At 45.3% G+C, this 14789-nt stretch overlaps 1 protein-coding gene across 1 annotated transcript in view; it reads left to right on the top strand.

Annotated features, from left to right (window-relative positions):
- FAT2 (FAT atypical cadherin 2) overlaps positions 1-14789 on the top strand; it is a 63415-nt gene that overhangs the window by 27358 nt on the left and 21268 nt on the right. The window contains exons 10-16 of the mRNA XM_081825654.1: positions 2218-2414; positions 4786-4939; positions 7015-7248; positions 9616-9999; positions 12038-12252; positions 13230-13367; positions 13971-14114. Coding sequence (XP_081681780.1) covers positions 2218-2414; positions 4786-4939; positions 7015-7248; positions 9616-9999; positions 12038-12252; positions 13230-13367; positions 13971-14114 — 1466 coding nt within the window. The remainder of the gene's footprint in view (positions 1-2217; positions 2415-4785; positions 4940-7014; positions 7249-9615; positions 10000-12037; positions 12253-13229; positions 13368-13970; positions 14115-14789) is intronic.

Raw genomic sequence — 14789 nt, 5'->3', positions numbered from 1 at the left:
CTGAGGTCAAAGAGGTTGCTGCCTTTGTTCTCCTCAAGGATTTTGATGGATTCCTGTCTCACATTTAGGGTCTTTCATCCATTTTGAGTCTATTTTTGTGTGTGGTGTAAGGAAATGGCCCAGTTTCATTCTTCTGCATGGGTTGTCCAATTTTCCCAACACTATTTGTTGAAGAGACTGTCTTTTTTCCATTGGACATTCTTTCCTGTTTTGTTGAAGATTAGTTGACCATAGAGTTGAGGGTCCATTTCTGGGCTCTCTATTCTGTTCCATTGATCTATGTGTCTGTTTTTGTGCAAGTACCATACTGTCTTGATGATTACAGTTTTGTAATAGAGCTTGAAGTCTGGAATTGTGATGCCATCAGCTTTGCTTTTCTTTTTCAACATTCTTCTGGCTACTTGGGGTATTTTCTTGTTCCATACAAATTTTAGGGTTATTTGTTCCATTTCTGTGAAAAAGTTGATGGTATTTTTATTTTATTTTATTTTATTTTATTATGTTATGTTAGTTACCATACATTACATCCTTAATTTTTGATGTAGTGTTCCATGATTCATTGTTTGAGTATAACACCCAATGCTCCATTCAATACGCGTCCTCCTTAATACCCAACACCAGGCTAACCCATCCCCCCACCCCCTCCCCTCTAAAACCCTCAGTTTGTTTCTCAGAATAAAGTTGATGGTATTTTGATAGGGATTGCATTAAATGTGTAGGTTGCTCTAGGTAGCATAGACATTTTCACAATATTTGTTCTTCCAATCCATGAGCATGGAACGTTTTTCCATTTCTTTGTGTCTTCTTCAATTTCTTTCATGAGTATTCTATAGTTTTCTGAGTACAGATTCTTTGCCTCTTTGGTTAGATTGGTAAGATTTAACTTAAAAAAATTTCTTGAGAGCCTCCTATAAATTGGAAAGTGTTTTGCAGAGAGGATTTCTTATTTCTTTAGGTGGAGTAGACAGAATAGAAGGGAGATACTGTAACTGCTCTCAGTTAGCTTCTAGAGGATGGAGAAGATGTCAATAATGGTGTGATCCCTGAAAACTCTGTCAGATGACTGTCCTTGTGGAGTGTATTCTGCCTAGAGCAAGTGTGGATACTAGAAATGTTCCTTAAGTCAGTCACAGGACTTAAGTGTCAGAGTGAAAACACTTCCATAGGTATGATTCCAGCTCAATCCCCTCATTTCACACACAGGAAAACCAAAGCACAGATAGGGACAGAAACTCAACCAAGGTCACACTCCAAGCTTGAGTGAGGTCTGGGATTAAAACCACACCCTATGAGCTATTTTCCCCAATGGATACCTATTGCAAACCTAAATTATCCCAACCCCTGTCCAGTGGCTGAACCAGCTAGCCAGTGGCCAAAAAGAGTTTCTTTACTTCTCAATGTCCCTTTCCCCCTCTCCTGGGTTCCATGTCATCCCATCCCCATAAATATGGCTCCTTCTGCTGTCACAGCTCTCTGACAGGAAGTTAATGAATCCGAAGTTCCAACCAAGAATCATAGACTCCTATAGAAACATCCTGGATCAGAGCCGTTCAAAATATGGAAACTTAGGGAAATAGAATCTTATCATCTTATAATAACAGACTCTGAAAAACACAGTCTTAACATCTCTGAGTAATAGAATGAATGTCAATAGACCATGAATTCCTGGAATAGTTGAGTCTTGGAACTCTGGAATCTTGGAATCTCATAAATCCACCTCCTCTGTCAGTGACTGGTGTCAAGGAAAGATGACTCAGAAGCAAACTTAGTGATCCATGGGAACCTCCACTTATCCTCATTTGTAAAGTAAAACCTCAGAGAGCTTAGTGTTGTTGATCACTTCCCACTCTCCTACTGTTGAACAGATACTAGATACCAGAAGGTTCTTGTACAAAATTGAAATATGCTTCCTTTTAACTTCCCCCAGTGCTTTCCAAAGCACACAAAAAAATAAGAAACCTGCCCCTCAACTACATATTTTAGAGTGGTGCTTCTCACAGTGATAATTCCACTTAATAGGAGGCTTTTGAAGTCAGAAGAACCTTCAAAACACCAAACAACTGACTCAATATAGAACTGTGGGTCACTAGTTAAGGAAGGAAATGTTTGTCTTTCCTAGCAATCCTAAAAAAAGGGTCATCTGGGCAGCCACCTTAGGCACATAGCCTGGTTCATTCCTATTCCTTGACTTCTGGAAGCTTTGTTCCATCTTTTTAGAGGGAGATCCCTTGGGCCAGTTTGGCATCAGCCAAGCTGGAGATGAGTGGAGGATTTTCTCGAGGAAGACCCTGGACCGTGAGCACATGGCCAAGTACTTGCTCAGAATCACAGCTTCCGATGGCAAGTTCCAGGCTTCAGTCCTTGTAGAGATCTTCGTCCTGGACATCAATGATAACAGCCCACAGTGCTCACAGGTGAGAGCCTCGTGAGGGTGAGGTGGCATTGGAGGCAAAGAAGGCTAAGAGGAAGGAGGAAGACTCAGGGGACGATCTCTGAGGCTGGGCATCACTGATCAGCCCTTGCTTCTCCCCAGCTAGCCTCAGACTAGTGCCCTCGGCAGGGTGCATTCTAGGTAATTCCTCCCCTCCACCCCCGGCATAGGGATATCACCAAGCTCTTTAGAACCCTTGGTCCATATTTCTCCCCCTACACTCCCTTCAAAAGTCTACTTCTCTGCAAAATATATCCAGAAGTAAAGTAACTTCTTCATTCTCCAAACAGTCTGCTGTGCCCAGTGGGAAAACCCCTCCACCACTCAGCTTGGCCTCATTATCAAATACATCCAAAGAGTACTGCCCCCAGAGACACCTTGCACTGCCCCCATGCCCATATTATGCATATCCCCACATCTACATGGGTGATACAGACCACCACAGATGCCCTCCTTGAGGTTATATGTATACACAAACATGCAGACAGGGCAGTTACATTTTTGTTGAAGACTTCATTTAATTCAACCCTACATTTCCTGTGAAAACAAATGTTGAATGGTGGTGGTAGTGGTGGTGTGTGTGTGTGCATGCTTGTGTGCATGTGTGTGTGTGTTGGGGAAGGAACTGTGTTCTTAGAGGACATAAATGAACAATCATTGTCCTATAGCTTTGTGTTTAAACATATTTTTTTAAATACAGTAAATAATTTTTAACTTTGGGAGATTTGCATTACCTCAAAGTTTTCAGATAAAGTTAAACTATTACTATTTTACTTTTATAACATTTTAAATTACAATAATTCAAATTTGCATTAAAAAATCCAGCCATTCAGTATATATACATAAATGCAAACTTACACATACTCACCCATATATACATACACAAAGGCTCATCTACAACTCTATATATACATGCAAATACTTATACATATATACACACAGATACAGAAGCATATACCTACATACCCACAACATTCATCCATCTGTATACCCATCCATACATGGAAATATATGTATATAACTCACACAAACATACTTATATGTGCATTTGCGTATATACACTTCACTTATTTGCATACATATATGCAACCCAGACATTGTTAACACAAAAAAATACATATATTCCATCACCTTTTCTTCCTCTGTCTTTTACACTCCAACCACATAAAATCATAGTAGAAACAGAGAACCTATGTTATCAGGAGGCATGGAAAATGCCTTTGCAGGATCCAAGATGACGACCTTCTGGATGGTCTCAGAAGGGCAGCCCTTTTGGGGAGGATGGTGGCCACACTTTCTTCCTCTTCCCCCTTAGCCATCCTTACAACCAGCCTGCATCCTCCCCCTGCTGGAAGAGGCCAGGATCAAGCCCACCTTGGCCTTCCCAGGGGTGGTCAACCACATCACTAAAGCCAGGAAGAAGAAGCCTGGGGAGTCCATTTCTACACATCCCACCCAGGCCCAAAGCCTTTATCCAGAGCACATACAGGGGTTCATGCTCACCCACATCCTGCAGTGGGGGAAACCAGTTTGTTTGGAGCCTGTACCCAGAGACAGCAGCTATAGGAACACTGGGCTTCCAAGGAGTTCCAGCCTCTCCCTTGTGCCATGTCCCCTACTATGAAGGTACCTGTAGTGGAGGGAGGGTAGGACAGGCCCTGTGGGCCATGGGGGTCCAGACCTGACTCAAACAGCCAAGGCTCTGTCTTGGGGTGTGGCAGGGGGTGAGCGTGACAGCATGGCCTCACCACAGAGACCAAGATGCCTGGCCTGGGCTGAGTGGCTTGACCTGACATCTTCCAGAATGCCTCATATCAGGCCCATCTCATCATCCAGAAGCTCAAAAGGCCCCTGTGGAGTAGGTGGTAGTAGGTCCTTCTAGCTCTGAGTGTGGGTTTTCAATGGTGGAACTTCTCTCTCATTCTGTCTTTTCTGACTAGTCCTCTCGTCATCCTGCTCCTTTTTTTTTTTTTTAACTTTATTTATTTATTTGACAGAGAGATACAGCGAAGAGGAAACACAAGCAGGGGGAGTGGGAGAGGGAGAAGCAGGCTTCCCGCTGAGCAGGGAGCCTGATGTGGGGCTCGATCCCAGGACCCTGGGATCATGACCTGAGCCAAAGGCAGACGCTTAACGACTGAGCCACCCAGGCGCCTCCTGCTCCTTGTTTTTAATCCCAATTTCCTTGCATGTTTAACTTCTTCTCTTTGTTCTACCCCTGCCCTGTTTCTCTTTCCCTCTCTCCATCTTGCTCTCTGATCTCTCTGTTTCTGTCTCCCTCTCTGTCACTCTGCCTCTCTCTTGATCTAGGTGTATCTCCCACAATCTCCCTCTTCTTTGTCTTCTGTTTCCAGCTTCTCTATACTGGCAAAGTCAGTGAAGATATATCTCCAGGACACTTCATTCTGAAAGTTTCTGCAACAGACTTGGATTCTGATACCAATGCTCAGATCACATATTCTCTGCATGGTCCTGGGGCAGATGAATTTAAGCTGGATCCTCATACAGGTGGGTTTCCTGAGCTTCAAGATCAAGCCGAGAACTTAATGAATACCAGTGCCCAATACCATGTTAGGTTCCTTGGAGAAGAAACAGGAATTCACCTACCCATCCATCCATTCACTCAGCAAACATATTGGTACCATGTGCCAAGCATTGCACTAGATGGTGGGGACATAATCAACAGACAGATAAGATCTGGGTCTTATGGGAAAGGCAGTCATTGAATCAGTGGTTTGAAATGTGTTGAGTTAAGAAAAAATGCAGGAGGAAGAGGAGGTTCGATAGGAGTGGGGAGGGAGGCTTAGGAGCAGAGTTAAGGGAGTAGTAGGGATGGACGCTCAAGGCAGAAGGAGAATTTATACAAGGACTTTGCTTTAGGAAAGAGCGCATACATCTGAGGTCCTGATGGAAGGCCAGAAACTGGTGCACAGAGGGGAGGAGAGAGGCCAAAGGGTGGGGGTGGGGGGTGCAAACCCCTCCTTTAGAGCCACTAGAGGATTTAGGCAGGTGAGCTTCATGGTCAAGGACATGATCTCAACATGCATATGTTGCAGACCTCAATGTATTATTGTAAAAATCCCAAGAGATGAAGTATATAGAAGTCTAGCCCAGGTCTGGTACATAATAAGAGTTCAGTAGATGTGGTTGCCATTGTCATTATTATTAGAGGACAAAGCAAGAGGTGGAAGCAGAGAGCCCTGCAGGGTAGACGACCAATGCCTGGGAGAGGTTGGGCTGTGAGAGTCTGATGGAGAAGACAGGGTGAGGTCTGCTTTCTTTGGAAGAGCAGCCCCACAGTGGGATCCCTGTCCTGCTGCTACAGGGAGGGCGTGGAGACAGGCAGCACAGAAGGCCCAGGTCACAGAGAGCCAGCTGCTGACACTTGACTAGGAACCAGTAGCTCAAAGGATGACTTGGAGATTCCTGAGCAGGGAGGTGGCAGGTGAGAATGGTGTCCCAGGAAGCTGTCTGGATAGATAGGAGACAACAGTGTCCTTTCTCATTCCAGCATGGACATGCTGAGTCACCCCAGGTAGGTTACCTAATCTCTCTCTGCTGCTGTTTATTCAGCTGCAGGATGATTGGTGAGGTCTTAAAAAAGAAAACTGGGTGGTTTTTCTCAATATGGAAAGAATACATGCTCATTTTACAAAAATTCAAACACTGCAGGCATGTATTATGCAGAAATTGGAAAGTCTATATGATAACCAGCCCCTCCTCAAAGATAAGCACTCTAGAATATTATTTTGTGACTTACTTTTTTTTCACATAGCAACACCTTGGAGGTTATAACAAGTCATTACATAAAGCTCTATCATAATTCCTTCTGGGTTGCACAGTATTTTACTGTATGGCTAAATCATGATGTATTCAATCAGTCCCTTTTAGAAAGACATACAGGGTATTTTCAGTATGCTGCTATTATAAACAATGCTGGAGAGAATATCTTTATATATACATTTTTATCCTTGGGTTGATTATTCTGTAGGATATATTCCTAGATGTGTAATCGTGGACCAAAGGATAAACACAGTTTATGTGTTGTTAGAAATTGCCTCCTTGCCCTTTAAAAATGTTGTGCCTGGGCGCCTGGGTGGCTCAGTTAGTTAAGCAACTGCCTTTGGCTCAGGTCATGATCCTGGAGTCCCTGGATCGAGTCCCGCATCGGGCCCCCTGTTCGGCAGGGAGTCTGCTTCTCCCTCTGACCATAACCCCTATCATGTGCTCTCTCTCATTCTCTCTCTCTCTCAAATAAATAAATAAAATCTTTAAAAAAAATAAAAAATAAAATAAAATAAAAAATAAAAATGTTGTGCCTCTTTGTAGCTTGTTGGTGAGGATCTTAAATCGATGATGGGGGGGTGGAGTGCATTTGGAGAATTAGAGAGGTAGGCAGGTGTGGGACTGAACTTCTTTCCTAACTGTATGTAGGTAGGACTGACCCCTTTTCTTTAACCCCTTTTTGTCACAAAGTGACAAACCCCTGTGTGCCTGTGGTTGTCTCGCATAGATACCTAGAATGCAAGTGCTGGAGTAATGTCCCCCAGGGAAACCTCACCTGCTGTCGTTTCTCCGGCCAGGGGAGCTGACCACCCTTACAGCCCTGGACCGCGAGAAGAAGGATACGTATAGCCTTGTTGCCAAGGCGACGGATGGAGGTGGCCAATCGTGCCAGGCAGACGTGATCCTCCATGTGGAGGACGTGAATGACAACGCCCCCCATTTCTTCCCCAGCCACTGTGCTGTGGCTGTCTTCGACAACACCACAGTTAAGACCCCTGTGGCTGTGGTGTTGGCTCGGGATCCTGACCAAGGTGAGGAGGAGAAGGATTGGAGGCCATTTGCTCACAGGGTCACCTGGGGTGAGGGTTTGGCTCTGGGACGTAGCAAGGACTCTGTCTCCTTGCTGAATGTATGAACACTCACAAGAGGAAAATGTTTGCCCACAAACCACATACCTAAGTGCTAGGTGACAAAAGATTTGGGCAATGTTTTGAGGCCGGTACAGGGCCTTTCAGCCTCATTGATTCTCACTGGCTGTCAGGCCTGGAGCCCTTTCAATTCTGCCATTTACCCTCAAGGACACTTAAAATACAAACATCTAATCTGAAATACGCCAGTCGGAACTATTCAACTCCAAATAATTTGTCACAAGAAAGGAATTTTTGGCACAAACTCTATTAAGCCTATTAAATTCCTTGATTCATTTTCTAGACAACAAAGTGGAATCACTTTCAGTATTTTGCATTTGAATTTTAATGACATTATTTGCACTAGAGTTAATTCCTTTTCTTTAGAATTGACAAGGCAAATTAGATTCATGCACGAGTATTTGTTCCATATTGTACCAATTATAACTTCTGCCACCGTGAAGCATTTTGTGTGTGCATATATATGTGTATATATATTTTTATATATACAGTACATATGTCCAATTTTCTTGAGTTTTTGCTTGGCATTGAAGGAGATGGGAGATTTTTGGAGGGATGTAGGGGTTCTAGAGAGGGCAAATAGAGCAGAGGCATCTAACAGCTACAAGGCCCTGTAGTGCTCACTAGCTCGTAATTGCACACTCCTAGGGACAGGAAGCTCCCTACTTCCTAGGCAACTACTCACCTACCTTCCATGGTACCACCCTACTTCCTAGCAGCTCCCTACCGACCTTCTGTGGTACCTCAGATAATTATCAGGTGCTACGTATTTTGAGCTGGCACCCACCAGTCCTTGTCCGGCCTCCTGTAGTCACACACATCTCCTAGACTTCTGCCCATGACAGCCCTTCCAAGGTGGGCAGGTGGTGATTATCTGCTCCAGCCCCAAGCTTTCCTTTCTGGGTGAAGGAGACCTAGTTTCTTCCATTACATGCTTCTGCTCACACCCTCTTTCTAGGACACATCCTGTGGCCCTTGTACCAGTTTACCATTAACCCTTCAAAACTGTTATAATTCTAATCCAAATATTCCACTCAGATATTCCAAATGTGGCCTGACCAGAAGCTCCCTCTCTCTAGAAAAATTATGGTCTCTCCAGAAAAATGTATATATGGGGGAAGTGCATGGTATGTGTATTTAATTTATGTAAATTCCCCTATTCTAATAGGCAGTTCCTGCCACCATTCCACCAAAAGGGTGTATGTCCCATGTGTATGTGAGATGTGATTCCCTCAGGCTCAGAGCCCGCACTCCTCCCACTGGGTGAGGATCTCACGGCTGAGCATTTGGTACTGGTGTTCTTCATACACAGAGACCACTAATGCTTCATCTAGTTACACAACCAAAGAACGTAATAGAATCTGAGTCAAAGGTGAAGAAACACTGTGTGTTTTGATTTGCTAAGAACTTTCCATGGGTATGTGTGTTTCCTTAACTTTTTTTTTTTTTTAAGATTTTATTTATTTGACAGAGAGAGACACAGCAAGAGAGGGAACACAAGCTGGGGGAGTGGGAGAGGGAGAAGCTGGCTTCCCGCGGAGCAGGGAGCCAGACACGGGGCTCGATCCCAGGACCCTGGGATCATGACCTGAGCCGAAGGCAGACACTTAACAACTGAGCCACCCAGGCGCCCCTCCTTAACTTTTTATTTTGACATAATTATAGGCTCATAGGAAGTTGCATAAATAGTACTGAGAGACCCCTGCACTCTTCCCCCAGCTTTCCCCAATGGTGGCATTTTAGTTGTCGCAGGAAATTGGTACTGGGACATTACTGGTAACTCGACTATAAGCCGTGTTCAGATTTCACCAGTTTTTATATGCACTCATTTGAATGTGTGCATGTGAGTGCATGGCTTTGTGTGTATAGTTCTATTCAATCTTATCCCACAGAGTGTCGTGTAACCACCACCACCGTCAAGATATAGAATTGTTCTATCACAACCAAGGAACTCGCTATAGATGGTTTTGACCTTGCATAATTTTCACTTTATGAGCTGGCCTTGGAATCTAATCCCCACATAAACATTTTCAGATAATTTTATAGGTTTGCAGATGCCCTACCCCCAGGAACCTTTCTGTGAGGCCTTGAACCCTCTGGTGAAGAATCTCCCACTGAGAGATTCTCACTCTTAACGCAGCCTGAGCATGTTAGCCTTTATGGGGACCCTCCATCCCAGGCCCTCCTGTGGCTAGATGGGGCCAGAAGAGGGTCTCTCAATATGAACCATACCCTTGGTCTCCCCCACAGGTGCCAATGCCCAGGTGGTTTACTCTCTGACGGACTCTGCCGAAGGCCATTTCTCCATTGAGGCCACCACAGGTGTGATTCGGCTGGAGAAGCCACTACGGGTCAGGCCACAGGAAGCACTGGAGCTCACTGTCCGTGCCTCTGACCTGGGAACCCCGATACCACTGTCCACTCTGGGCACAGTCACTGTCTCAGTGGTAGGCCTCGATGACTATCTGCCTGTGTTCCTGAACACTGAGCATAGTGTGCAGGTGCCCGAGGATGCCCAGCTTGGCACAGAGGTGCTGCGGCTGGCCACCCTTACTCGCCCCACTGCCGAGAAGACCGGCTACCGCGTGGTCAGCGGAAACGAGCAGGGGAGGTTCCGCCTGGATGCCCACACAGGTGAGCCAGTGCCTGAGGCAACCCCACCCCCTACATGCACCTGCACACACTGGGTCTTGGGGAACAGTGACTTCTTCACACATGGGGGGGGGGTGCCCCATGCAGACCTTCCCAGGACACAACTCCTTTGGTTTTTCTCCACTCTGCATCTCTCCAGGTCCCAAGTCCCTCTTCCACCCTGGGGTCGGCTCCTGTGGGGACCCCCTTTATTCCTCCACATCCCCACCCAGGATGCTTGGCAACCCACTCTCCTTCCACAGTTTGTAGCTGTTGTAGATGTCCCAGCTCAGGCCCAGCCCCTGGAGGCTGAGGCCACTCTCTGTCCTTGGCTGACAAAGCACTTGCTGGAATCTGGGGCATAAGCTTCCCAGGGCAGGGCTACCTGCTTCCCTCCTACAGCCCTTCCCAAATATCCCAGCACCCCTGACTTTCCCCTTATTCTCATGAAGAGAACTAGGAAACAGTCTCTTCTTTCCTCCTAGCCACAGAAGAGTCTAAGTCAGACTCACAGAACCCCGTGGAAGGGCCTCAGAGGCTGCCCAGGTCAGATTCCTCCCCACAGCACCCCTGCAATGGTACTGTCTACCTCCCAGAGCAGCTGTCTTATCATTAAGCAGTACTTTTAAATGGTTGTACTATGGAGACTTTAAACCTAAAAAATAGAGAGAACAGTGTAATGAACCCCACGTTCCCATCACCCAGCTTCAGGAATTGTCAACGTGTGCCCGTCTGATTTCACATTTGCCCTTCACCACCACCCCCATTCACACATAATTGCATTTGATTGATAGGCAGTATTTTAAGTCTCTTTAAATCTCTAACATTTTCTTCCCCCTCTCTATTTCCCCCACCATCTAACTAATGAAACTTGGGTCATGTGTCAGGCAGAACTTTTTCTATTTTGGATTGAATACTGGCTGTATCTTTTTGATGTCATATATCTCTTTAGCCCCTATATTTCTTATAAATGACATTTGGATTAACGATCTTGATCAGGTTCAAGCTTAATTTTGTGGCAACAGTGCTTCATAGATGATGCTGGGCTGTCCTTGTCACTATGTCGGGAGGCATAAAACTGATAGGTTTTTTCTGAGGTTAAGATTGACAATGGGCTTGCGTGTTGTCAGCCTGACCCATCCATTATAGAGTCCTTCGTCAGCTGTCCTTCTAATGCTTTTAGCAACCTTAGATGATTATTTCCTAGATACATTATTTCATTAGGGGCAGCAAAATGGTGATCTTCTGATTTTATCATTCCTCATTCATTTACTAACTGGAATTCTTTCATAAAGAAGAGTTTTCTACCATTAAATATTTGGTTATCCAGGAACAGCATGATAAGTCCTTATTCTTTTCCAATTTTCAGAAAAATAAATCTATGCCCTAGTAGTTCATTGAACAATTTGGGGTATTATAAAACTCTTTATAATCTAAGTTTTCTCATTTACTAGCTGGATGAACTTGGGCAGGTCATTTACCTGTTGAGAGTATCAGTTGACTCACCTAGAAAATGGGAACCACAGTTGTTCCTACTCTACAGAATTATTGATCTACATGAGAAAGATTTAATATTACAGACTTAAGTGAGATTTCAATGAAATATTATAGAAATAAGTGAGGGAAACATTGCTGTTGAGAATAACAGCAAGAAAAATGAGAGGAGATGGAAGGGGAGGGGAGGGGAAGGTAATGGCGAAATAGAAAACAAAGAGGGTGATGTAAGAGACGAAGGAGGAGATGATGGAGATGAAGGAGATGACAGAGAGGAAGGAGATGGTGGAGGAGATGACAGAGTAGATGATGGATGAGAGGAAGGAGGAGATGATGGACGAGATGAAGGAGGAGATGGAGGACATGGTAGAGATGGTGGAGGAGAAAATGGAAGAGATTATGGAGGAGACAGAGGAGATGATGGAGGAGATCTGTCTCTCCCAACCCTGTTGAGCTGCCTCTCCTGGGGTCTGGCTCAAGACCCCTCAGCTCTCTGCCTTTGCAGTCCCAAATGCTTCATTGTTCTCATCATCTCTTGTTTCCTCAGGGATCCTGTATGTCAACAAGAGCCTGGACTTTGAGACAAGCCCCAAGTTCTTCCTATCCATAGAATGCAGCCGGAAAGGCTCTTCCTCCCTCAGTGACATGATCACCATCGTGGTCAACATCACTGATGTCAATGAACACCGACCCAGATTCCCCCAGGATCTGTACAGCACAAGGGTCTTAGAGAATGCCATTGTGGGTGACGTCGTGCTCACAGTAAGGACCTGCAACTTTGCCCTTCAGGGGGCATGGACTTGGGTGGGCTTTTATCCCCCACTCTGTCAGATGTCTACGAGCATGGGTTAGTTTATCAATTTATACACTATAAACTTAACTCTGACTTGCAGCCACTTGGCCAAACTGTTTCTCATGACAGAGGGTCTCAGGGCTATGTTTGATAAGGTCTAGATCAGGTACTGATAGAACGGGACATAGGAGAGACCCCAGAGGACCGCCAGAGGCTCCAAGGTTTGGGAACGGCCTGGAATATTAGTGTGTGTATAGGAGGAGGGGCACCAAATAACACCTCTTTGCATTTAAACACGCAATTGCTCCCTGCTACATAGAGTGAAACCAAACTCTGTATGCCCATATTCAAGGTTCTCTATGATCCCTCTTTATTCTGCCTTCTGGTCTTAATCTGCTTCCACTCCCAGACATGCATCCTATGCTCCAACCACACAGGAAGATGTGCCTTTCCCTAAACAGTCTCTGCACATTCACACATTCTGGGCTCCTGCTTGGAATGCTGGCTCTATTCCCAGAAGCCCTCCTTATCCTTCTGAGACTCAGGGATGCTTTGCTAATCTCCCCAGGTAGAATTTATCACTGTATTCTCTGTGCTCTCATAAAGCTGATCATACTTTGCCCCAAATTAGAATTACCCATAAAATTAGACATTAAACTTCCTGTGGGCATCTTCACTTTGGCACATCCCTCACCTCCTGGCTCACGACCTAGTACCCTGTCAGTGTGAGTGAATGAGTAAATGAATGAATCATGGCATGCTGAAATCTATACTAGGATATAAAATGAAGAGATTCCTTTCATAGGGATGACTGTGGTCCAGGGACTGCCAGCCCAATGGCAGTCATTGGAATGGGGACATATCTATCCCCTTACACTCCCAGGGGCCAATGTTCCTTTCTGGTCCCTCTTGCCCTCCATTCACAACTACCCTCCCATTGCTGCAGGTGTCAGCGACTGATGAAGATGGACCTGCAAATAGTGCCATCACCTACAGCCTGGTAGGAGGGAACCAGCTCGGGCACTTCGCTGTCCACCCCAAGAAGGGGGAGCTACAAGTGGCCAAGGCCCTGGATTGGGAACAGGTGAGTCATGTGGGAGGGGCCCAATCTCAGCTTATCAGAGCAGAGATATGGCCCCGATGCAGGTCCAGAGGATGAACTGTGGTCAACACCCCATGCTGACTTCTCCAGACTTGTCCTCAGCATCCCACACTTGTTTTCTCTGTGTGGTCTCTATGACCTGTGAGGCCAGAGGCAGGAGAGGGACTAAGTGACCCTTAACCTTCACTGGAGGAGGTCAGGCTAGCTTCTTACTATTGACCAGGAATCATTAGATCATTATAATAAATTATCATTTATTGAGCACCTGCTCTGTGCCAGGAACTTTGCTAAGTGCTTTATTACATTGTGCCATTTGGTCCTTAAAATAATCCTAGGGGGTGGGTCCTGATATCCTCACGGATGTTTAGTCACCTTCCCAAGTTCGCACAGCTGGTAAGTGGTAGAATTGGAAATCAAACCTATTTCTTCCTGACTCCAAAACCTGGACCCTAAAATAGCATGGGTGGGTAGTGGAGGTGGGCATAGGGAGTGTCTCCATCTTATTTTTCTGAAAACATTAGTGATGAGTCATGGGGCAGAACTGAGGGGTCTTGTTGCTAACTCTCCACTGGCATCTTGCTACAGACTTCTAGCTATTCCCTGAGGCTCCGAGCCACAGACAGCGGGCGGCCCCCGCTGCATGAGGACACAGACATTGCTATCCAAGTGGTTGATGTCAATGATAACCCACCGAGATTCTTCCAGCTCAACTACAGCACCTCTGTCCAGGTACACTTGAGCTTCCAAAGACATCCTGAAGCCTTCCTCCCTTCGTTTCCCTCCTAGTGGAGGGTGCTCATCACTGGTATCAGTCTACCAAAACAGTGGCTGTGACCTTGCCACTGATATCCCTAATGGCAACACAGCCTGCTAAAGGGGACTATGAATGATGGAATTAAAAATACTCAGGCACTGTGCTAGGCATTTCCACATCCAGTACCTCATTTGGGACTCACATAGCTGCATGAAGCAGGTAGTACAGTAGTCCCCCCTTATCCATGGTTTTGCTTTCTGTGGTTTCAGTCAGGCTGACCCCTAGTCAACCACAGTCCAGAAGCTGATGATCCCTCTCTGACGTATCATCAGAAGGTCCATAGTAGCCTAATGTACATCACACATTCTGTGTGCCTATGTCGTTCATCTCACTTCATCTCATCACATGGGCATCTTACTATCCTCACATCATCACAAGAAGAATGGGGGAGTACAGATATTTTTAGAGAGGGAGACCACACTCACATAACTTTTATTATAGTATATTGTTATGATTTTCTATTTTGGCATTAGTTATTACTGTTAATCTCTTACTGTGCCTAATTGATAAATTAAAGTTTATCATAGAGATGTATGTATAGCATCCATGCTTTCAGGCATCCACTAGGGGTCTTAGAACATATCCCTGTG

Source organism: Leptonychotes weddellii, chromosome 7 (genome assembly GCF_054177405.1).
Source record: "Leptonychotes weddellii isolate Sample4059 chromosome 7, ASM5417740v2, whole genome shotgun sequence".
NCBI classification, from domain to species: Eukaryota; Metazoa; Chordata; class Mammalia; order Carnivora; family Phocidae; genus Leptonychotes; species Leptonychotes weddellii.
Note: the sequence above shows the minus strand (reverse complement) of the source record. Positions and strands in the feature narration are given on the sequence as shown.